Raw genomic sequence first — 12,132 nt, forward strand, 5'->3', positions numbered from 1 at the left:
GAGGAGCCACATAGGCTCCATCCCGAGAAGGAGCGCAGAGGCAAAGGCGCTGAGATATTTACTTTTCCTCACTCAGACCACTGAATGTTGTTTTTTCCAAAACCAGTTGAGCAAGTCACAGTGTACTACACCCAGAGTATTCACTGTTTATTTACGATGTCTCCACTTTGTAAAATGCAGGTTTATTCTCGCTTTCCGAAATGTGGCTGCATTTTCCTACTATTGGCTGTTTTTGTATTCATCTCCATGATATATGTCATGGACATTCTCGAGGTGAGAATTTTTTTTTTTTTAAATTTTATTTGTTTATATGTTGAAACATAAGGCAGGATACAGAACAAAGCAAGATGGAGCAAAACACCCGGGAACACCTGTGGTGAGCATGGATGTCAGTGTGGTGAATTTCTGCAGTCCTGTCAAAGTCTGTTTAATGTCTGAATGCTGGCATTTAACTCTGTGCCAGAGTGTAACATTTCTTTTTAAAGTTATATTTTCAAGTCATGGTTTGTTCCGTCTGTCATGCTTAGGCTGTGTGGCAGGCAGGAGGAAGGACATTAATGCAGGACTCGGAACACGGAAAAGTAAGCTTAAAATGGCAGCTTCATTTGCTGGAAATACTCCACACTGAATACAGGAAAAAAATAAACAAGAAACTAGAAACATGAAATAAGTAGGGAACTAAACTGGCACAAAGACCTAGGAAAAATACTAAGGACATTGAAGAAAAGCACACAGCACCGAGGAGGTTTGATGGTTAACGACGCAACAACAAGCAGGGACAGACTGAGGAATAAAATACACAGGCAGGATAACGAGAGGATGGGGCAACAGGTGGAAACACAGCTGGGACAAATCAGACATAATGAGACAAGGGGAAAGCAAAAGTAGACTCAATGCATACAGGACAGAGACAAAACAGGAGGGATGACATTCATAAATACGAAGCCTAGACGTGGAAACATGGAAGACATGGGAACAGAGGATACATGAAGTACAGAGACAAAAATAACTGGAACACAGGGAAGGTATAGTGACAGAGAACAAAGACAAGCATAAAACACAGAGAAAAAATGATATAAAAAGAATACAGAACAAAACCTAAACTAGAGACATGACACCAGGAACGCATTACTATTACCGTATTTTTCGGACCATAAGGCACAAGGGATTATAAGGCGCACTGTTGACAAACGGGTCTGTTTTCTAGTGATGTGTCGTTCGCGAACGAAATGGCTCTTACGGTGTGTTCACACCGAACGCGATAGGCGCGAGCGAAAACGCCCCTAATTTGACGCGTGCACATTCGCACCTCAACGCATGTCCAAGATTTTGACGCGCGTGAACCGGAAATGTGGGAGGAATGTGGGAGGAAGTTGTGCCAGACAGTATCTTTGCTAGATGGCAGCTGTCGAGCTAGTCTCCCTTCTCTATTTACTGTGGAGAGCAGAGCAGCGGCGTTAAGGACGTCCTCGCCGTACCTGGGTCCATCAGGTCCTCCAGAGGCGTGAGCAGTTTGGTGAGTTTCACCACTTGCTCCAGGAGCTGGATGACGGCGATGACAGCGATATCACTGTCTTTCACTCGCCCAGTTTGAGGACCTGCTGTCCCGCGTCAGTCCCAGGATCGCCCGCCTAGACACCAACTACAGGCGCTCAATCCCACCTGCAGAGCGCCTGTCCATCTGCCTGAGGTTAGTAAAAGTGTTTAATACGGTAGTCCTTTACTGATACCTGTGCTAATATATGCTAAACTATCGTTTATACACTGCTAACATGGCTGTGGTATGCTAACAGTGAATGCCGTCGGTGTTTACTGATAGCAAACTGTGGTATGGAGACGACTGTTTATAATATTTCTAGTGATACTCGAAAGGTCTCATCACGTCCCGATTTAATTCAATTTATGCTGTTATCAGTGTTAGCAATGATAGCATGGCTGTGGTGTCATATCAATGTATGCTCTCAGTGTTTGCTGATATCAAACTGGTATGAGGACCACTGTGGATTAATCTTAGTAGTGATACTCACTCCTTTTTCTTATTTACACCTGGTTTAATTCTGGTATAGTTGAATATTTGTATATAATCCTTGCAGCTGTCAGACTCTATAACAGGGGTCAGCAGCCTTTCTTAAAACTGAGAGCTAGATGAAATTGTGAAGTTTGGTTCATCTTTAGTTATATGGTTCTATCTAGCATATTCTATCTTGATAAGCTATGTCTTATCACAGGTTAATTTTTCAAAAATATTAACAATGATATAAGCAAGGAAAGGGCTACATGTCAACATACAACTCTTTATTTCTATTAATGTCTTACTTCATTCCTACCTGACTGACATGTTGAGGAATTATGAGTGATTGGCTCACTGTAGGGGTAAAAGTTGCTACCAATCAAATTATGATATGTTAAAGTTAAAACAAAACACAACTGTTTTATATTATATGTAATATACATTATGTATTATCCTTGTAATTACAAAATGTTTTATGTAAGATTTATGTTTTGTAATTTAAATCTGACATCACAAAAGTATTTTGGAATTTGAATAATGTATTTTGTAACTGCAGTACACATAATACTAATTTTGAACAATTTTGTCCAGGTTCCTTGCCACCGGGGACTCCTTCAGGACCATGGCGTTCAGTTTCAGAGTCGGTGTGTCCACGGTGTGCCAGATCACCCCCCCAGGCAGCGACGGCCATCTGGGACTGTCTACTGGACGACTTCATGGCTGTGCCTTCACCTGGAGACTGGCGGTCCATCACAGAGGGATTCCAGGAGCGCTGGAACTTCCCTCTCTGCTGTGGAGCTCTGGATGGGAAACATGTCCAGACAAAGGCACCCCATATATCACATAGGAGACACACACATTGATATACACGAAATATTTATTCCATTTCTTTTTTTGTGATGCCCAAATTTATGCACCTGCTTGACTTTGTTTAAACAATTATTGCACACTTTTTGTAAATCCAGTAAACTTCTTTTCACTTCTCAAATATCACTGTGTGTCTCCTGTATGATATATTTAACTGACATTTTTTATTGTAACAACCAACGATTTATACAGGAAAATACTGGATATTAACAAGGTTGCCCAAACTTTTGCATCCCGCTGTATTAGTATATTTTGTCATTAGTATAATATGAAATAAATTCTACATGTGTCAAGTCGTGTGCCAACATTTGGTGTGTAGTAGAACTGAGACATTAGTCATTATAAAAATTTATTTGAAATAATATTAAAATTCTCAAACAGAAAAACATTAAACATAAATATATAAAATATAAGTATTTACAGAGAGACAGGAATAAAAAGGACCCAGCTGCTCTCCAGAGCAGGAACAAGGCTGAGGAGGAAATGCTCCATTGGAGACTGGTGTGGCCTCTTCAGGGACACCAGGATGGCCAGCTCCACCGCCGATGGACCGTCCTGGGACCAGTCCCTCATCTGCCTCGGAGCCGTCCTCCTCTCTGGGCCTGTAAAACAGCACAAAACACAAAGAAATGAGAAGGCTGCTACTAGATTTTAATTTCAACATTGAAAAGAAAAAAAAAACAGGATATAATCAGATTGGTTGTAGATATTTAGTAAAGGTAAAGGTGATCACAAGGGAATCCCGCTGAGTAAAAAGCTATCAGTGCTGCTGTACATCTGATGCTACAATTGCATACCTGTGGGTGCAGCAGCAGGAGCTCAGGGACTGGGGAGCAAGGAGAAGCAACAGGGGATGCTCTGCTGCAGAATCAGTTGGTTCTATCAAGACAATATTAAATGTTAACAGGTTGAATACAATAATCATAGCGAAAGTATATACAGTGGTCCCTCATTTATTGCAGCAGGGGTTGTCAGAATAACTAGCCCCTCGCCATGCACTTTATACACTTTTTTCCCCACACACATGAACATTAGTCACAGTTCTCACAAGTTGATTCTCAAAGTGCAAACCTTTGTAGATTGCAAAACGTAAAAGTATTATTATGCCGTGTTTTGTCTTCATCTGCCTGCCACTTTCGTGCGCCTTTTTCCCTCGCGGTGCAGGTGTGTATTTCCGAATGAGGGTCATAGTTATGGGTGTTTTTGTGCTGTTTTATCTATTGGACGTGATGGTTATCAAAACAAAACATGATAAATTTGACAAGCGCAGGAGACACAGCACGGAGGAGATTTGTCAATCAGGCTGCAGAATGCAATGCTGTACTGTGCAAAAAAAAAAAAGAAATCAGCGAAAAAGCGAGGCAGTGACAGATGAGCGGGACTACTGTGTGCTGTTTATTAATAAACAAAATATATTCCTATATGACAACATGCATAAAAGCAGAACGGTATTTGTACATCAGTGGGAAAATAGCGGTGGCTTGCTAGCTTTTGTGCGGCTTCCCCGGGTCAGTGAAAAATGTAAAAAGAGAAATTAATGAACTTACCAGGTTGCCCGATCTCTTCACATTTCTTCCTCCAAGCTCGGTCCTTTATATTCCTGTCTCGGTACACAAAGCAGCTGGTGTCGTACAGCTCCGGGTTGTTTGCTACGGCGTTGATTAGCCTTCCCTCCATTAAAGAATGAAGGGCTTTGGCTGGATCTGCCCCTTTGACCTAGGTCACAGCCACGTCACCAGGCTCCTGATTTGACGCTGGAGTTCAGATTTTCCAACTCGAGCGGTAGAGGCGAAACACACGTATGCACAAAATGCAACACAAAAATTCACGCGCGTGGTTTTTTTCACGAGTCAAACGCGCCCCATGCGCTACACTGACGCGCGTTTCAGGCGTTTTGGCGACGCAAATCTGCCTCCGAATTTTCGCTGGACGCGCAATCGCGTGTCATCGCGCTCTTTCCATTGACTTTACATGTAAACCTGACGCTCTGGCCGCCTCTATCGCGTTCGGTGTGAACACACCGTTAGAGCCGGATCTTTGACGTGTTTTTTTTTTTCTTTGTTTCTCTCACCCTCTGTCTCGCACTTTTTTCCGCTTCACTCCGCATGCGAGCCTTGTGCTTTACGCTGGGATGACGGGGGAGGGGCGGTAGTTACACTCAGTAGCACAGGAACTGAGCGGGAGGGAGAGAGAGAGAAAGAGCCAGGGACAACAACGGCACATTAAAAAGGTATAGTAATCATGTATTTTCAGTTGCAGATGATAAAGGATTCAGAAAGTTTATTCATGCAGGCCCATATGACAGAGAATGTGCATCTTCTTTTTGTTTTCATATTTTAGTTTATATTTGTGTTGTGGTTTGCAGTGTTTTGTGTTGTTTCACTTTAAATTTGTAAAAGGAAAAAGCTGAAAATTTCAGTAGTTAAAAATTGAAATGTGAATAGTTGATTTTTGTATTATATGATTTATTTATTACATTTTATGTGGAGTGAATAAGTAAAAGTATATTTACGGTGACCCCTAGAGACAAAGCACCTACAAACTCCAAAACACGTACAAACTCCGAAGCACGTACAAACCCCGAAGCACGTACAAACCCCGAAGCACGTACAAACTCTAAAACACGAAAAAACTCCAAAACACGTAAAAAACTCCATAGCACGTACAAACTCCGAAGCACGTACAAACCCCGAAGCACGTACAAACTCTAAAACACGAAAAAACTCCAAAACACGTAAAAAACTCCATAGCACGTACAAACTCCGAAGCACGTACAAACCCCGAAGCACGTACAAACTCTAAAACACGTAAAATCTCAGAAGCACGTAAAAACTCCAAAACACGTACAAAAGACAACAGAAGTGCTCCAGGATGCTAGGCGCAGTGTTGACCTTTTGTTACCTAGTGGCTACACAAGCCAGCAAGTACCAACGACCGGATTTGGTGTGTGGTAATAGCAGGTAAATGAACATTTTTATTCATTTACCTGCAATTATCTTCATTACCTTCAATTATTTGAATATATATGAGTGCTTGTGTATAAATACACAAACAATACACATATGCTTTCAGTTGTGTAATTTAAATGATCTAGGTACCTCTGTTTTGGAAGTTCAGTTCATGCTAGAAATGTGCTTCGGAGTTTGTACGTGTTTTGTCTCTAGGGGCCACCACATATATTTATATATAAATAAAACCACTTTTTTTTACATTAGTAATTCCTTTTGTGCATAATTTTATATTATTGTTAATAATAAATTAATTAAAGCAACAAAACTCCGAAGCACGTACAAACTCCGAAGCACGTACAAACCCTGAAGCACGTACAAACTCCAAAACACATAAAAACTCCATAGCACGTACAAACTCCGACCGAAGCACGTACAAACCCCGAAGCACGTACAAACTCCAAAACACGTACAAACTCAGAAGCACGTACAAACTCCAAAACACGTACAAAACACAACAGAAGTGCTCCAGGATGCTAGGCGGAGTGTTGAGCTGTTGTTACCTAGTGGCTACACAAGCCAGGAAGTACCAACGACCGGATTTGGTGTGTGGTAGTGACAGGTAAATGAACATTTTTCTAAATTATTTGAATATATATGAGTGCTTGTGTATAAATACACAAACAATACACATATGCTTTCAAATTGTGTAATTTAAGTGATCTAGGTAGCTCTGTTTTGGAAGTTCAGTTAACGCTAGAAATGTGTTTTAGAGTTTGTATGTGCTTTGTCTCTAGGGGCCACCACATATATTTATATATAAACATATATAAATGAAACCACTTTTGTTTTACATTAGTAATTCCTTTTGTGCATAATTTTGTATTATTGTTAATAATAAATTAATTAAAGCAACAAAACAACCTGGAGAGCCGGTTCGGAGCCGAAAGAGCCGGTTCTCTAAAAAGAGCCGAAAATCCCATCACTAGAGTGTAACTCCCACCCCTCCTCCCTCTGCTCAGTGCAAACACAAGGCTCGCGTGTGGCGTGAAGCAAAAAAAGTGAGCGAGAGAGTGAGAGAAAGAAAAAAAGAAACACGGCTCCAAATAAGGAGCCGGCTCCCGTCGTTCACTTCAAAGATCTGGCTCTCAGAGCCGTTTCGTTCACGACCGACACATCACTAGCGTTCAGTAAAAAAGTTTTCTGTAGAGTCACAGAACTGCAGTTCAATGAGCAAATTAATGCATATATGCATGTCTAACAACTGCTGTTGTCAATAACTGTTTTTAGAGTTCAGAACTGCTATCCCAATAAAGAAGATTCTTGAGTGGTAATCTTGTCAGAAAGGTAGCTTATATGTCCACCTGTTTGACATCAGATGGGAGTCCTGGGAGGAGCCACATAGGCTCCATCCCGAGAAGGAGTGCAGAGGCAAAGGCGCAGAGATATTTACTTTTCCTCACTCAGACCATTGAATGCTGTTTTTTCCAAAACCAGTTGAGCAAGTCACAGTGTACTACACCCAGAGTATTCACTGTTTATTTACGATGTCTCCACTTTGTAAAATGCAGGTTTATTCTCGCCTTCTGAAATGTGGCTGCATTTTCCTACTATTGGCTATTTTTGTATTCATCTCCATGATATATGTCATGGACATTCTCGAGGTGAGAATTTTTTATTTTTTTTATATGTTGAAACATAAGGCAGGATACAGAACAAAGCAAGATGGAACAAAACACCCGGGAACACCTGTGGTGAGCACGGATGTCAGTGTGGTGAATTTCTGTAGTCCTGTCAAAGTCTGTTTAATGTCTGAATGCTGACATTGAACTACGCCCTTTTTGCGCTGATTCTAACGGTGTGTTCACACCAAATGCGATAGACACGACCAGAGCGTCAGGTTTACATGTAAAGTCAATGTAGAAGCGCGATGACGCGCGATTGCGGGTCCCGCGAAACTTCGGAAGCAGATTTGCGTCGCGAAAATGCGTGAAACGCACGTCACAGCAGCGCGTCACAGCAGTGCGTCTGGCGCGTTTGACTCGCGAATAAAACCACGCACGTCAGTTTTTGTGTTGCATTTTGTGCATACGCGCGTATCGCGTCTACTGCTCGAGTTGGAAAAATCTGAACTCCAGCGTCAATTCGCGCCGCGACAACCAATCAGGAGCCTGGTGACGTGGCTCTAGGTCAAAGGGGCAGATCCAGCCAAAGCGCCTTCATACTTTATTCAATATGGAGGAAAGGCTAATCAACGCTGTAGCAAACCACCCGGAGCTGTACGACACCAGCTGCTTTCTGTACCGAGACAGGAATATAAAGGACCGAGCTTGGAGGAAGATATATGAAGAGATCGGGCAACCTGGTAAGTTCATTAATTTCTCTTTTTACATTTTTCACTGACCCGGCGAAGCCGCACAAAAGCTAGCAAGCCACCGCTATTTTCCCACTGATGTACAAATACCGTTCTGCTTTTATGGATGTTGACATATAGGAATATATTTTATTGTTTATTAATAAACAGCACACAGTGGTCCCGCTCATCCGTCACTGCCTCGCTTTTTCGCTGATTTTTTATTGAACAGTACAGCATTGCATTCTGCAGCCTGATTGACAAATCTCCTCCATGTCGTGTCTCCTGCGCTTGCCAAATTTATCATGTTTTGTTTTGATAACCATCACGTCCAATAGAAAAAACAGCACAAAAACACCCATAACTATGACCTTCATTTCGAAATAGACACCTGCACCGCGAGGGAAAAAGGCGCACGAAAGTGGCAGGCCCATCAAGACAAAACGTGGCATAATAATACGTCTTGATGCATTCTCAATCATCCAGGAAAGTAAATCTCCAAAAGTTGAATCTGTTCATCTGGACGTAGCGTTTTGAGGGAGAAACGTTTCGTCACTCATCCAAGTGACTTCTTCAGTCTCAGCTGACTGCAGGTTTCCCCAAACCTTATAAACAGTACATTTGCATAATGACTGAAACCAGCCCACTGAGGGAACAATGGGCTGTGAGGTCAGTTCCTTAATCATAATTATGCAAATTCCCATGACCATTGATCAACAATCACTGACCAAAACCGACTGATCAAAGAACACTGATCAATGGCCATGAGTACCATTCACAGAGAGTTGGGGAATGGCTGCAATCACAGCATTGTAAGATGGCGAAAGATGTACCCTTAGGCCCCCTCCTCGATTCAGAGATGGTCTTTCCCTTTTCACGTAAATGGCCTCCTTGACTCCGCGCTCAAACCAGCGTTCTTCCCTGTCCAGGATGTGTACATCCTCATCGTTGAAAGAGTGTCCTCTGGCCTGTAGGTGTAAATAAACTGCAGAGTCCTGGCCTGATGAGGTTGCTCTTCTGTGTTGTGCCATCCGCTTCGGTAGAGGTTGTTTGGTTTCCCCGATGTATAAATCCTGGCAATCCTCCTGGCACTTAACAGCGTACGCTATGTTACTCTGTTTGTGTCGGGGGACCCGATCCTTGGGGTGGACCAGTTTTTGGCGCAGCGTATTTTGGGGTTTAAAAGCCACAGAGACCCGGTGTTTAGAAGAAATGCGTCTCAACTGTTCCGATACTCCTGACACATATGGGATCACTACAGGTTTTCGCCTGGGCAGCGGTTGTCCTTCTCTCCTGGATCGGCTGGAGCTTTCTTTAGTTGCCTTCCCAGCTTTGACAAAAGTCCAGCAGGGATAACCACATTTACTCAGGGCCTTCTTGATGTGCTGTTCTTCTGCCTCCCTGGCCGCTGTGTCAAAACGCTACGTCCAGATGAACAGATTCAACTTTTGGAGAGGCATAATAATACTTTTACGTTTTGCAATCTACAAAGGTTTGCACTTTGAGAATCAACTTGTGAGAACTGTGACTAATGTTCATGTGTGTGGGGGGAAAAGTGTATAGAGTGCGTGGTGAGGGGCTAGTTATTCTGACAACCCCTGCTGCAATAAATGAGGGACCACTGTATTTACTTTCGCTATGATTATTGTATTCAACCTGTTAACATTTAATATTGTCTTGACAGAACCAACTGATTCTGCAGCAGAGCATCCCCTGTTGCTTCTCCTGGCTCCCCAGTCCCTGGTCCCTGAGCTCCTGCTGCTGCACCCACAGGTATGTAATTCTAGCATCAGATGTACAGCACGCACTGATAGCTTTTTACTCGGTGGGATTCCCTTGTGATCACCTTTACTAAATATCTACAACCAATCTGATTATATCCTGGGTTTTTTTATCAATGTTGAAAATGAAAATCTAGTAGCAGCCTTCTCATTTCTTTGTGTTTTGTGCTGTGTTTTACAGGCCCACAGAGGAGGACAGCTCCGAGGCAGATGAGGGACGGGTCCCAGGACGGTCCATCGGCGGTGGAGCTGGCCATCCTGGTGTCCCTGAAGAGGCCACACCAGTCTCCAATGGAGCATTTCCTCCTCAGCCTCGTTCCTGCTCTGGAGAGCAGCTGGGTCCTTTTTATTCCTGTCTCTCTGTAAATACTTATATTTTATATATTTATGTTTAATGTTTTTCTGTTTGAGAATTTTAATATTATTTCAAATAAATTTTTATAATGACTAATGTCTCAGTTCTACTACACAGCAGATGTTGGCACACGACACATGTAGAATTTGTTTCATATTATACTAATGAGAAAATATACTAATACAGTGGGATGCAAAAGTGTGGGCAACCTTGTTAATAGCCATTATTTTCCTGTATAAATCGTTGGTTGTTACAATAAAAAATGTCAGTTAAATATATCATACAGGAGACACACACAGTGATATTTGAGAAGTGAAAACAGGTTTACTGGATTTACAAAAAGTGTGAAATAATTGTTTAAACAAAATCAAGCAGGTGCATAAATTTGGGCACCACAAAAAAAGAAATGAAATAAATATTTAGTGTATATCAATGTGCGTGTTTCCTATAATGATATATGGGGTGCCTTTGTCTGGACGTGCTTCCCATCCAGAGCTCCACAGCAGAGAGGGAAGTTCCAGCGCTCCTGGAATCCCTCTGTGATGGACCGCCAGTCTCCAGGTGAAGGCACAGCCATGAAGTCGTCCAGTAGACAGTCCCAGATGGCCGTCGCTACCTGGGGGGTGATCTGGCACACTGTGGACACACCGACTCTGAAACTGAACGCGATGGTCCTGAAGGAGTCCCCGGTGGCAAGGGACCTGGACAAAAATTGTTCAAAATTAGCATTATGTGTACTGCAGTTACAAAATACATTATTCAAATTCCAAAATACTTTTGTGATGTCAGATTTAGATTACAAAACATAAATCTTACATAAAACATTTTGTAATAATAAGGATAATTACATGAACTATATTAGATATAATATAAAACAGTCAGTTGTGTTTTGTCTTAACTTTACCATATCATAATTTGACTGGTAGCAACTTTTACCACTACAGTGTGCCAATCACTCATAATTCCTTGACATGTCAATCAGGTAGGAATGAAGTAAGACATTAATAGAAATAAAGAGTTGTATGTTGACATGTAGCCATTTCCTTGCTTAAATCATTGTTAATATTTTTGAAAAATTAACCTGTGATAAGACATAGCTTATCAAGATAGAATATGATAGATAGAACCATATAACTAAAGATGAACCAAACTGTTCACAATTTTATCTAACTCTCAGTTTTAAGAAAGGCTGGTGACCCCTGTTATAGAGTCTGACAGCTGCGGGGATTATATACAAATATTCAACTATACCAGAATTAAACCAGGTCTACATAAATCATAATAATAAGGAGTGAGTATCACTACAAAGATTAACCCACAGTGGTCCTCATACCACAGTTTGATATCAGGAAACACCGAGAGCATACATTGATATGACACCACAGCCATGCTATCATTGCTAACACTGATAACAGCATAAATCGAATTAAATCAGGACTTGATGAGACCTTTCGAGTATCACTAGAAATTAGGGCAGGGCGATATGGCCAAAAATATATATCACGATATATATTTGAAAATTTGCGATAACGATATAACTGACGATATAAATTCTGCGAGACAAAATACAACTCCACAACTTTACTAGCGCAAAAATAAAACCCATCCATTTATTTTACTTAAACAAGCAGCTGTTTTTTTTATGTGCATTAAAGCTATATAAACATTTAACAGTGCAAATGCAAATTCCTTGCTGAAAGTTTAACCAAAAGGCATTTCCAGTAGAAATGGGCTGACATGTATAATATCCACTGAAGTTAAAAAGAGGTGCTTTGCAACATGAAACTGCAGTGTGCCAAATAAAAAAGTCATATGTA

General features: G+C 41.5%; 1 protein-coding gene across 3 annotated transcripts in view; it reads left to right on the forward strand.

Annotated features, from left to right (window-relative positions):
• The first annotated feature begins 294 nt into the window (after nucleotides 1–294).
• LOC100703296 (NXPE family member 3) overlaps nucleotides 295–12,132 on the forward strand; it is a 34,140-nt gene continuing 22,302 nt past the window's right edge. For 2 of the 3 annotated variants that reach the window (XM_019360274.2, XM_019360275.2), the window contains exon 1: nucleotides 295–1,025. In XM_019360274.2, the coding sequence (XP_019215819.1) occupies nucleotides 987–1,025 (39 nt within the window). In that variant the 5' untranslated portion in view covers nucleotides 295–986. Of the gene's footprint in view, nucleotides 1,026–6,721; nucleotides 7,491–12,132 lie in introns of those variants that run through there. The other variant, XM_019360273.2, reaches the window with a different exon arrangement.

The sequence above is a fragment of the Oreochromis niloticus genome, linkage group LG3, assembly GCF_001858045.2.
Source record: "Oreochromis niloticus isolate F11D_XX linkage group LG3, O_niloticus_UMD_NMBU, whole genome shotgun sequence".
NCBI lineage: Eukaryota > Metazoa > Chordata > Actinopteri > Cichliformes > Cichlidae > Oreochromis > Oreochromis niloticus.